The following is a 12,930-nucleotide window of genomic DNA, read 5'->3' as shown; positions in this document are numbered from 1 at the left end:
CCCATTCGGAGGGTGAGAGATGGGGGGTCTCACGGGATTCCTCGGTACAGACCAGAGGCAGAAGAGGGCTTGGGGCCCTCCTGGAAGACCCTCACTTCCGCATCTGTGGGGCAGAAGCGGCTGGGCAAGTACCCGCTCTGGGGATGTGGTGGCCAGGCAGGCTCTTGGCCTTGAAGGCTCTGTGCTGCCCGTACACAGATTGCTGGGCTCCATCCCAGTAGGGTGGTGTCAGGGAAGCTGAGAATGTGCATGTGCGTTTCTAACACGGTTCCCATGAGTTCCACAGGGACGCACTTTGAGAACCACTGCTATAGAGGGACCAGGAAGGGAGTTTGCGCAGAGTACACACTCTTGCCTGCATCATTCTTTCTCAGCCGACTGGCTCTAGAGTTACTCTGGGCGGGGCCCTCATGTGACCCAGGAGAGACAAATGGGTTCACCAATTCTCTCATTATGCAGCACAAACTTAGGGAGCACCCATCTGGTGTCGGGCTCCGCCCCCCAATGCAGGCTCTGGGAGCATCCCCCCCACCCCCCACCCCCGGTCTGTGTAGTGCTCACTGCTCTGGGAGCCCCTGCCAGGTGCAGGTCACACCGGTTTTCTCTTGCTACTCTCTTGGAATTCCCTTGCCTGTTTTCATTGTCGGCTACTTGCGGATTGTCTGTTGGGGAGTTAAGATTTTAGTGTTGGTTATTTGGGACTCTCTGAAGATGCCACTGCTAGCCAGGGGTGTGGCGTGTGGACTCACCTTGGTTGAGGGCTGAACAGGGGGATGGGGTGGGCAGTGGGGCAGAACAGGATAAGAGGCTGCAAGGACCAGCAGGAAGGGCTGATCCTGTGTCGTGGGATGCCAGGGAAGTTTTATAAGCAGGAACCTGCATGGGCTGGTTTGCCTTTCGGTGGTGACTGCTTGGTGTGTGGGGAGAAGGGAGGAGGAGGTGTTATTGGAGTTAATTGTCATGAGCTGGCATCTATGTGCAGAGTCCTATGGCTTGCAAAAGGGACGTGGACCCTGCCCTCGGGGAACCTGCTGTCCCCTGGGAAGAGATGAGCATCAATCTAGCAATTGCTCAGATGTATAATTACAAACTATGATACCTGGTTAAGAAAAACTGAGGCTCTTTGAAAGCATGAGCAGGTGCACCTGACCTAATCTGAGGATCAGGGAGGGCTTCCCTGAGGTGACATTTGTGCTAAGACTAGTCTTAAAGGAAAAGAAAAAGCACTTGTAGGAGAGGGAAAAGACATGGGCCAAGGCCCTGGGGCAGGAGAGAGCCCGGTCTGTTTCTAGGAGTTAGAACAGAAGTGGCAGGGGAGGGGGATATCAAGCAAGGTGGAGCTGGGACTGGCTTGTTGATGGGTTCAGAAGGTCTCCACTGCACAGAAAACCCTGGGGGAAGCAGCTTTGGGGGAGGGTGTCAGTTGGGGGTTTGGTGAGTGTGGGAGCCCTCAGTACACTAGGGGAGTATGAGTTCCCGGGTCAGCTTCAGGGTGCATCAGAGTCCCTTGGTGAGGGTAGAAGCTGGTGCAAAACTAAGCTCACCCTGCCCCCCTCATGATTAAGTGAGTCTGGAATAGGTTCAGGCATCACCTGGGATTTGAGGAACAGGTCCTGAGGACCCTGCCAGGAGACATCCTGGAGCACAGTCTGGTGGTGGTGTGGGGCAGAGGGTGTAAATGCCTGAGCCACTCCACGTGGCAGGGGGGGTAGTGGGATGGGGTGGAGAGGGATAGGACTGGAACCCTCTGGGAGTGTCTCAAGCACAGGACACAGGTCAGCTGGGTGGGGTGGGAGTAGGGATGACTCATGGTGGGCCCCATTCCCTGGTAGCCCCCCCTCCATGGTCCAAGTGCTCTGCCCCTGGACGGGAGGACAGCAGCAATTCCCAGGGATGTGTATGTGTGCACATCCCTAAATTTGTGTGCCTATTTTTGCCTGGTTATAGTTGTGTGAACACAGAAGCACATGTCACTGTGTGCAGCCCTGGGTGGGTTTCTTGTGTGTCAGGGCTCAGGTCTGTATGGAACTATATTGTTGTGTGTGCCCTTGGCTCTGACCCAGGCATGTTTCCTAATCGAGGATCGAGGGCAGGTATCCATGTATGTGGGCCTGTTCTGTGTAGGTATTTGCATGCCACTGCCTGTGCCTCCGTGCATACAGGTGTGGACAAAAAGTGCGTGTTTTCGAGTGTACTCGCCTTTGTCCACGGATGTGCGCGGACTTGTGTCCTCAGAGGGAGGTGGGCCCAAGAGCTGACACCTCTGTATGGCGGAGCGGCGGGGTCGAGGTCGGGCGTCCTTTGCGTGTTGGGGGAGATGCGGCCGCGTGAAGCAGGGGGGTGGCCCGGGAGCGGGCGACTCCCCCTCCCTCCTCCGCGCCGCCGGCGGCGCCGCGCGCGGGGCTCGCCGGGCGCACTCGAGCGGAGGAGGCAACAGCGCCGCCGCGGGCCCGGCCGCCGCCATCAGATCGACGCTGGAACTGACACCGCGCGACCGCCGCTGCGGCCCGGCTGAGCCCCCGGAGGGAGCGTCGGTGGGAGGGAGGGGGCCCGTAGACCCCCGCCGCCCCGGCGCCCCTGCCCCGGCGGCAGGCCGGCCGCATGCTACAGATGGTGAAGACCCTGGCCCAGTTCACCATCGCGCTGGAAGACATGCGTGATCTGGACCCAGCCGCCGCCTCCGCCTCCGGGGAGCCCGCCGGAGGGAGCAGCAGCGCTGACGCTGCTGAGCCCGGGGAAGCCCAGGTACGGGGAGGGGGAGGGGCAGCGAGCGACCAGGGCCAAGGCCTAGAGCTCAGGTGACCCTGACTGGGGGAGGCACCAGCAGATGCTGGGGCTCAGGGCCGGAAACTTTGATCCGGCACACCAGCCGCCTGGCCGTGGGACTGGGGGCTCAATGACCAGTGATGGGGGCAGGGAGATTGAAGGTTTGTGAGGAGCCCTGGCAGGGGTGGTGTGGCTGGCAGGACGCTGAGGTTTGGTGCCAGCAGAATGCAAACTTGGGATGGCAGAAGGGCTAGCCAGCTCAGCGGGGGTGGGAGGCCTGCACCCTGAGACCCAGCCTTGGCAAGGCCTAATGGCACTAAGCATGCGATACAGGTCTGCGTGGAGGCAGGGGCTGTCACCAGGGGTAGGTATCCTGGACCCATAGGCTCAGGGAGAGGTTTTTTCCAGCCTCCGTCTCAGGCCTGAGGCAATCCCCAGATGAATGTATGTGCTGGGGGGTAGGAGGTAGTCAGTTTTGCGCCCCTCCCCCTTGCCATCCTAACCCTGCCACTGGGCTCGCTGGGCCTGGGTGGTGTCATGCTGGGGTGGCAGTGGTGGTGTCCCCATTCCTGGCTCGGTGGTGTGTTCCCCTGCGGGGGAGGGGGAGGCTTCACAGGCTGTCTCTGTGCCTTTGTGCGTCTCTCTGGAGCTGGACTCTGATTGTTCCACTCTCCTGGGCTCCAGTGAGGACTGTGGTTTTGTCTTCCTCCCCGTGCTGTATTGTATGTATCTCTCTCCACTGCCTCAAGTCTCTGGAATGAAGGACCTGGTTCTCAGCCGGGTGACTTGGCTGCATTTTTTTTTCTCTTTGCGGGGGAGTCTGGTCTTTACGGCTTCTCTCCGTGTACACGTATCTCTGCCTTCACGCCGTGTATATAGGAGTCTCGGGCTTTGGGTCATGATGTCCCAATTATACTTGTAGGAGAGGCCCTCCTCTGTCTTCCTGCGTGACATGCCTTTGGCCCCGTATCCCTCTCCCCCTTCAGTGCCCCATGCAGCGAAGGTCTGCGGATGGGGCTGTTGAGGGGTGAGAGGCTCTGGGGGAGGCTGGGCCGCCCGGGCTGTCCCGCTCAGAACAGGTGGGCCTGCTGACCTGGCTGACAGCTGCATGGCCTGCCTCCCGCTTGCCCTGGCCCCCAGCCCCACCCCCACTCACACTCACACCCGTGTCTGGGCACGTGTGGAAGGGGTGCTGGATGCAGTGACAGGGAGATGGCCTTGTTTTCCATACCTCTACCTGACAGCTGAGTGACAACCCACTGAGCTTTCAAGCAGGGAGGAGGCTGGGAAAGGCGGCTGTTGCGGCGTCAGCCTCCCTGCATGAGTTACCCCAGCCCCGGGCCATGAGGCCCAGCAGCAGCCCTGCCTCCCTTAGGAGGCCTCCCTGCCCATGACCCTCACTGCTGGGCCTGGCAGGGCTGGGCTGGGGAAGTGAGGTGGAGGGTGGTGGCTGTACCACCCAGGGCTGAGCCTGGCCTGGTCCTACCGTCAGGGGGCTCCCTGTCCAGCAGGGAGACGGATGTCGATAAACAGCCTCGCTGAGGCAGAGAAAGAATGGACCTGAAAGGCCTGGTGTGTGGAGAGAGCTGCCCCGCTCCCCAGCTCCTTGCTTTCCCAGCCCTAGGAGGGAGGTATTATTTGTTCCATTTCATAGAGGAGAATGTGGAAGCCCAGATGGTTAAGTGACCACCCAAGGTGACACAGCTGGTAAGGGCCAGGCTGAGGACCCTGTGGCCCACGGCTGGCTGGTCAGAGTGTGAACTCCGGATTCTTGGGCCCGAAGGCTCAGCTTGAGGGGGCTGAAGAGACTCAGGTCCCTGCTTTGCCAGTCACTGGCTGTGTGACCCCAGACAGGTCAGGTCACTTCTCTGACTTGACTTCCTCACCTGTGAAGTGGAGATGACAAGTCCTGTCACAGAGCTGTGAGGGTGAGGCTGAAATGAGGCCATATCTGTGAAGTGCTGAGGTGTCCCTGCAGGAGATGGGGCATCTGGGCCTTTCCTTGGGAGGCCCTTCTGGCCCTTGATGCTCTCCCAAGCTCTCCATCCTAGGGTGGGCCTAACTGGTGCTGCCTCCTACTGGAAGCTGCCCCGGTTTTTTAAAGGCCTCAGAAGCACTGAGGATAGATGGTCTGGCTGTAGCTGGGGCTCTGAGGCAGGGTTCAGTGCCTTCTCACCCATCAGAGCACAGGGCTGGGGGGTGGGGCAAGGCAGCCTCTTCCCCTCCCCCAAGGGGGTGTCATTCACACCCCCACCCCGAGTTCCTAGCAGAGGTGATCACTTTTCTAAGTATGCCTCGTCATAGTACAGGCTTGGGGACAGGCATGATCCCTGAGTCCCTGGGTCGGGGGGTGGGGGGACCTAAGGTGTCCGCAAGCAGAGGGACGAGCAGTGGCTGGATCAGGCAGGCTGGACCAGCCCGGCACTTGGGCACACTCAGCAGACATACCCTGGGTGCCGTAGTGACCAAGGCAGCTCCACTGGTTGAGTCCCTACCCTGAGGGGCTCCCAAGGGTGGGGACTAGAAGGATGCCACAGACATGGACAACCCACCATGGCATTGCCACATGCAAAGAGCATCCACGCAGACTAGCAGGCCTTGATGGCTGGAGCCCAGACTCCAGCTGAGGCCAAGCTGAGGGGACTGGGAGGGAGAGTGGAGAGGGAAGTATAAGCCCCAGAGGTCTGGGCCCTGGGGAGTTTGGGACCTTGCTCAGGACCACTCCAGGGCTTGGAGGAGACCTAGAGTGGAGTCCTTTCCTGGGAAGGGCATCTGTTGGAGGTGCGCCCCCTGGGAAGGCTTCCTGGAGGAGGAGCGGGCCAGAGGCATAGAAACTGGTGGCAGGGGGCAGTAGGTAAGCTGAGTCCCAGGGGGTGGAACACAGAGAGGGCATCCTTAGACTGACTTCCAGCAAAACCTTCCCACAGAATATGGGCTGCCCTGTCAGGGATATGCACCTTGTCCCTGGGTGTGTGGGTGCAGAGTCTGGGTGACCCCTTAGGGACTCCATAATGCAGATCCTCAGAGCCTCAGGATGGAGGTGTTGATGCCTCGATCTCCTTTTCCTCATCCTTAAAATGGGAAGAATAATCACATATACTCCCAGAGTGGTCAAAAGGGTAAAATAATGCACAATGCTGAGAATAGTGGCTGGTGTGGAGTAAGGCTCAGTTAGCCTCTTTTACTGAGTGAACTGGGATCCAGGCTTGTCTGAGAGTGGCTGAGCCCTGACCCCACCTTGCTTCATGACATTCAGCACTGACTTTATCTCTCTGGGCCACCTTTTCTTCATATGTAGCAGGAGGTGACATTTTTGACTTTCTGGAATGGTGTGAAGCCCAAGGTAGGGACTGACCCCACAGTGCTGAGCCTGAAGGTGGGGTTTTCAGAGTTGGCAGCTGGAGTGGGGGGTGGCCTGGAGGCATTGACTTTCACAGATGTGAGAAGTTATTGGGTTTTTTTGAGTTATTTTCAGGAGCCCAACAGGGGAGCCAAGAAGTAAACAGGAGATCTCCAGATCGGCCAGTAGCTGTGGGGATGGGAGCAGAGGGGCAAGGGTTGAGGGGCACAGTCCGGGGAGGCAGGCATTTGAGTTGCAGGAGGAGGCACTGCCTGCAGGGGGAGCACATGAGCACAGACCTGCAGAGTGGGGGGTCCAGGGTGCTTTGCGGGGAGGACAGGCCTTGAAGACCGGGGAGAGGGCATGGATGGGCTCTCTGGGCCCGTGTGACTGAAGGTGGTGGGCGTGAGAGGAACAGGGCACTGCTCATCCTCTGCCTTCTGTCCCCCCAGGACATGCGGAAGCATGTGACCATGACCCTGCTGGACACAGAGCAGTCGTATGTGGAGTCACTGCGCACCCTGATGCAGGTGAGGCTTGAGGCTGCCCTGGCCTGGGTCCCTGAGAGCAACCATTCTGAGTCTAGGTGGCTGTCAGACATGTGGGAACAAACCCATTTTGTGGACAGGGGACTGAAGTTAGAGAGGAATGACCCTGGGGCATCCCATTCCTCCATGGGAGGAAGCCCCCTCCAGGGCAGGAGAGAATGCAGGAGGGGCCTTAATGCTGGTGTGACCGGGGCACCCCAGGGCAGATGCTCCCTCCTCCTACCGTCCTTCCACACACCTTGGCAGCCCTGGGTCTGAGCTTCGATCTGTGAATCCCCTCTGGTTCCCCACCCCCTGCCTTCACTTTATTCATTGACTGGAAAAATATTGGTTGAATGGAATTAAATGTTAGCACCTGCTTTGTGCCAGGCCCTGTTCCAGGTGCAGGAAACACAGGGATGAATAAGAGATAAGCCTCTGCCACAGGAGCTGACAGTCCTGCTGGGGACATAGTTGAGTATATGGGCTCTCAAGGCATCAGGGGGCGCCGGGGAGGTGTGGGGTCGGGGAATTTTCCCTGGAGGAGGTGCTGGCTTCCTCCTACCCTGCCTCTCAACAGCAGGAACAGCATGTGCAAAGTCGAGTAAGGAGAGGCCTGGCACTTTCAGGGGTCCATGTGGCCGGCACAGAGCACAAAGCGTCAGTCCTGTGGTGACACTGAGGGAGCCAGCAGAGCTCATGTGGTGGGGGCCCTCGATCCCAGGAGGAGGGTTTGGACTCTACCAAGCGCCCTGGAGACTACCGAGAGGCTTTGAGCAGGGGTGATGTGTAGCCTCCCTCATGCTTTACAAAATCTGTCTGACTGCTGGGAAGAGGGGTAGCAGAAGAGGAGGCCAAGGCCACTGAGGTCAGGCAAGGGAGGAGAAGCCACGACCAGGCCAGAGGCTGCAGGGAGGGAGAGTTGGGGACAGACATTTAGGAAGTGGACTGGTCGGGCCAGGCATGGTAACTGGTTGGCTGTGTGGGGCAAGTTGGGGAAGCCCGGGGTGATGCCTGGGCTCTGGCCTGGGCGATGAAGGCACTAGAGGAGCGCTACCTAGAACAGGTGGGGCAAGAGGGTGAGTTCAGGTTCAGATGCGTGGGTCTGGGAAAGCCCAGGATCTGGGATGCACTTGTGGGTCTGGGGCCCAGGATAGAAAGCGTGGGTCTGTGCTGAAGTGGGGCCTGGCAGTCACAGTTGAGGACAGGTTTGTTCAAGCCGCCTGGGCAGATCGAGAGCAAAGGGTGGAAGGGAGAGCCCTGGAAACATTCAGAGTGTTCATTCATTCACTGCACAAATCCGCAACGAGCGCCTTCTGCGTAGCAGGCAGCGTTCTCTGGGGGGTTCAGCAGTGAGCGTGAGGGGTAAGGTCCTGTCTCCTGGAGCTCACAGTCTGTGGCAGAGACTGACAGTAACCAGGCAGACCATGCATGAGGACAAATGGTGATGCAAAAGTGCACGGAGAGTATACTTAGTGTATTTTTCAACCTTAAAAAGGAAGGAAATTCTGACACATGCTACAACAAGTTCTTTGACATTATGCTAAGTGAACTAAGCCAGTCACAAAAGGACAAATACTGAATGATTCCACTTATATGGGGTACCTAGAATGGCCAAATTCATAAAGACAGAAAGTAGAATGGGGTTGCCAGTGGCGGGGGGAAGGGGAAATGGGGAGTTGGTGTTTAATGGGTACAGAGTTTCAGTTGGGGAAGATGAAACTGGAGATGAATGGTGGTGATGGTTCCATAACATGAATTTTCTTTCTTTCCTTTCTTTCCTTCCTTCCTTCTTTTTTTCTCTCTCTCTCTCTTTCCTGTGTTGGGTCTTTGTTGCTGTGTAGGCTTTCTCTAGTTGCGGCGAGCGGGGGCTACTCTTCGTTGCGGTGCGCGGGCTTCTCATTGTGGTGGCTTCTCTTGTTGCGGAGCACGGGCTCTAGGCCCACGGGGTTCAGTAGTTGTGGCACACAGGCTCAGTAGTTGTGGCACATGGGCTTAGTTGCTCTGTGGCATGTGGGATCTTCCTGGGCCAGGGCTCAAACCCGTGTCCCCTGCATTGGCAGGCGGATTCTTAACCACTGTGCCACCAGGGAAATCCCGACATGAATGTACTTTAATTGGGCATACTGAACTGTTCACTTAAAAATGTTTAAAATGGCAAATTTTATGCTATGTATATTTTACCACAAAAATACATTGCTTTTATGCGTATATATTTTTTAAATGCATAGAGAGATGAGAACACAGACTGGGGGTCTGCCCTGGTGTCGGGGGCCAGAGTGTTGGGTGTTTAGCTTGAGACCTGAAGGGTAGGTAGGAGTTAAGTAAAGGGAGAGCCCGGAGGGAGTTGTTCCAGGCGGAGAGCACCGCGGGAACAATGGCTGGGAGGCCGGAGGAAACCTAGAGTAGCTAGGGATGGGGAGGTGGCCAGTGTGGCTGCTGGGCAAGGAGCTGGCCTTTACTGTGAGTACAAGGAAGTCACAGGAGGGCCATAACTGGAATTCCATCTTTAAGAGGTGCCCCTGCCTGCCAGGCAGTAGACATGCAGGGGTCTGAGGGGTCCTTTGTCGTCCCCTAGGTGGGAGTCAAAGGCATGGGAGTCAGACAGTCCAGGGATTGAGCCACTTGCCTCCCTTCTGGGTGATGCTAGCCTGATCACCTCACCCCTCTGAGCCTCCGTGTTTTTGTCTGCAAGATGTAACTAATCATCCCCTTCTCTCAGCGCGAAGATTAAAAGGTGATGGGGCTGGGCGTGCCTCTCTACCTCCTAGTCTCCAGGCTGCAGGGCTGCACACGTGGAGGCTTGCAGGGCCTGCGGGTGGAAGATCTAAGGGAGGATGGTGCTGAGGACACCAGACTGAGAGTTGGGTGGGGAAGGGTGGAGGTGAGCCAAGACAGTGTCAGCTGAAGCCAGCTGTCGCTCGAGGCAGCCCTGGTGTGTTGGAGGGACTGAGGTCCAGCCCAGGGGTGCAGAGCACAGCTCTGGAGCCAGGCCCCCAGTGTTCAAACTTGGCACTACCTCTTGACCAGCCATGTGACCTGGAACAAGTTACATATCCAGTCTCTTGCCTCTGTTTCCTTGTCTGTTGAGTGGGAATAATAATAGTACTTGTCTCAGGTGCAGATTATGAGATGCGTGAATAACTTAGCATACTGCCTGGCAATTCTGCCTGCATACATGCATGTGTGTGTGAGTGTGTGTATGTAAAATCACCTTTAATCCTTGTATTAACCTTGTGAGGCAGATATTATAATGCTCTTCTTCATCTGAGGAAATGAAGGCTCAAAGAGGTTAAGAAACCTGCCCAGGGTCATCCATCTATTAAGTGGTAACAGACTGTTAAGTCTCTTTGGGCTGCTGTAATAAAAATTCCCTAGACTGGGTGGCTTAAACAAATTGAAATTTATTTCTCATAGTTTTGGAGGCTGAGAAGTCCAAGGTCAAAGTGCTGGCAGATTCATTGCTGGTGAGGACTAGCTTCCTGGTCTATGGACGGCTGTCTTTTCACTGTGTCTTCTTCCATGGTGAAAGGGCTGAGGGAGCACTCTAGAGCCTCTTTTAAAGGGCGCAAATCCCATTCACAAGAGCTTGACCGTCATGACCTTCTTACCTCCCAAAGGCCCCACCTCCAAATAACCACCGCATCAGGGATTAGGTTTCAACATACGAATTTTGGGGGGACACATTCAGACCGTAGCAAGTAGTACTAAGAGCTGACATTTATTGAGTGCTTAATATGTGTGTGTTACATAAGTTAATTCATATAAACCTCACTATAAACCCCCATTTTACAGATGATAAAACTAAGCACAGAGAAGTAAGGCAACTTGCTCAGGTTCACAGAGCTAGGAAGTGCCGTAGCCTGGGTTGAATCCCTGTCAGTCTCACTCTACGGTGCTCCCTAAGCATAGGTGGTATTCAAACTGAGATTGAACTCTACAGCCCCGGTGTTCCCTTCGTAGTGACCGCTGCCACCCAAATTGATTGGTATCGTTCCTGCAGACCAGGAGTTTAAAATGAAGAAAGAAGTTAAATGCCAAGGTTAACAGCCAGAAAGAGGTGGGATTTGAACCCAGGTCCCAAGGCTGCACCCATTCCTCAGTGTCACCCTCAACCTTGGAGTCTTTCTTCAACTCGCACTTCCTAGCTAACAACCCCTCTTTCCCTGACCAACCCCCTGTCTTATTTCCCACTGCATTTACTACCTTCTGATATACTGTGTGATAATTTTGTTATTTATGGTGCTTATTTTCCACCTCCTTCCACTAAATTGTCAACTGCACAAGCACAGGGACTTTTGTTTGCCCACAGATGCAGCCTGCGCTTAGAAGGCTGGACACAGAGTAGTTGCTCAACGAGTATGTGGTGAGTGAATGCAGGTGCTGGCTCCTAGCAGGTTCTGCATCGGGTTCCCAGTCACTGTTTATTCTTTCCTGCCACTGTGTGCAGGCTTCTGTGTGAGGCGCTGGGACCTGGAAGTGAGCGGTTTAGCTCCTGCTGCTTGGGCAACAGACCTTGACACAGATCCGGCCCTGGTTCAGACTAGCCAAGGAGCTGTGAGAGGGAGGCCGCCTGTCTCCTCACCAACCTTTTCAGAATCCCAAATCAGGCGAGAGGATACTGTTGAGCTTTACTTTCTCAAGCTTGTTTTACAACAAGCTAGGTTTTTTAAATGTTTGATATAAATTTTTTTGCAGCATCCCGTATACTTTTTCAAACCGCCTTGTTTCTTTGGCTTGTAGTTACAGTTTAGGCCAGTAGAGGGCGACATCTAAATGAGACAGCAGCCACTGAGCAGGGCTATTCATGCTCAGGAACGCCATTGAATGCAGATTTGAGGTGAAAAATGGGAGATTTAGTCACTGATTGACCAGAAGATCTGAAGACTGTGAAAACAGTGTTCAGATAGTGTCAACTAAGCCTTCAGTAACTTTCCATATGCCCCCCCCCCCCCCCCCCCCCCCCGCTTTATTTTCCCCGCAGCAATTAACGCCTTTTAATTTACCACAGAACTTCCACATGTAGTCAATTCTAAGACACATTCTTCACATTTTACCATCTCTGAAATTCAGGTTCATTCTATAATTGATGGCCTATAATAACTTAATTGGCAGCAAATTTTTCTGAGATAAATAAGATTAATGATGCATCTAAAATGGATAACTAATAAGAATCTGCTGTATAAAAAATTTTAATTTTAAAAAAAGTCAGTTACATAGGACCATGTATTGTCTGATTTCATTTATATGAACCACCCAGAAAAGGCAAATCCATAGAGAAAGTAGATTAGTGGTTGCCAAGGGCTGGAAGGGTTGTAGGGAGTGGGGAGTGAGTGACTGTTAATGGGGATGGGATTTCTTTTGGGAAGATAATGAAAATGTTCTAAAATTGATTGTGGTGATAGTTGCATAACTGCGAACATACTAATAACCATTGCATTGTATATTCTAAAAGAGTGACTTGTGTGGAGTGTGAATTATAGTTCAATAAAATTGTTTTTCAAAAAAAATGATTAATGATACATCTTAAATTTGATGAAATGTGGTTTTATTTATTTATTTTATTCGTGTGTTTAATCTGACTAGATTGTATGCTCTATCAGGGCAGGGATTTTGATCTTTCTTGTTCACTGCTGTCTCCCAGTTCTTAGAACAGTGCCTGGCACATAGTAAGTGCTCAAAAAAATAATTGCTGAATTAATGTGTGGGGTCTCCCAGGAGCCCAGTCTTCATGCTTTCCTCACTCCAAGCTCATGCATCCAACAGATCTTTCCCAAGACCTCTCACCCCCATCCTGTGCCAGGCCCTGGGCGGCAGAGTGAGGGGCATAGGAATAGATCTTCCCATCTCCCTCCCAGAGCTCCGAGTCTAATGAGGGAGATCCGGGAGGCAGGGCCAGTGAGCTGCAGGCCCAGTTGACTTTGTGTGTGCCTATGCTGGTGGGTTGGGGTGCCATCTCTCTGAGGGAACCTGTACTGACCCTGTGGGTCCCCCAGGGCTATATGCAGCCACTGAAGCAGCCAGAGAACTCCTTGCTATGTGACCCGTCGCTGGTGGATGAGATTTTTGACCAGATCCCGGAGCTCCTGGCGCACCATGAACAGTTCCTGGAGCAAGTGCGGCACTGCGTGCAGACCTGGCATGCCCAGCAGAAGGTGGGAGACCTCCTTGTCCAGTCGGTGAGTGGCCCTGCTGTCTACTGCTATAGCCCCCACAAGCTCTGGCCTCTCCTAGGAGGGGCTGGGTGCTGCCATGGACCCCTCCACCCCTCCTGGAGACTGACTCTGATCCCTGATC

At 54.7% G+C, this 12,930-nt stretch overlaps 1 protein-coding gene across 3 annotated transcripts in view; it reads left to right on the top strand.

The window, feature by feature from the left end:
* ARHGEF17 (Rho guanine nucleotide exchange factor 17) overlaps nucleotides 1-12,930 on the top strand; it is a 57,934-nt gene that overhangs the window by 31,233 nt on the left and 13,771 nt on the right. For 2 of the 3 annotated variants that reach the window (XM_029207439.1, XM_029207440.1), the window contains exons 2-3: nucleotides 6,559-6,636; nucleotides 12,630-12,812. In XM_029207439.1, coding sequence (XP_029063272.1) covers nucleotides 6,559-6,636; nucleotides 12,630-12,812 — 261 coding nt within the window. The remainder of the gene's footprint in view (nucleotides 1-6,558; nucleotides 6,637-12,629; nucleotides 12,813-12,930) is intronic. The other variant, XM_029207441.1, reaches the window with a different exon arrangement.

The sequence above is a fragment of the Monodon monoceros genome, unplaced genomic scaffold, assembly GCF_005190385.1.
Source record: "Monodon monoceros isolate NGI ecotype Baffin Bay Population unplaced genomic scaffold, NGI_Narwhal_1 Super_Scaffold_7, whole genome shotgun sequence".
In the NCBI taxonomy this organism is placed as follows: Eukaryota; Metazoa; Chordata; class Mammalia; order Artiodactyla; family Monodontidae; genus Monodon; species Monodon monoceros.
The sequence above is the reverse complement of the archived record's forward strand: the minus strand, read 5'-3'. Positions and strand labels throughout refer to the sequence as shown.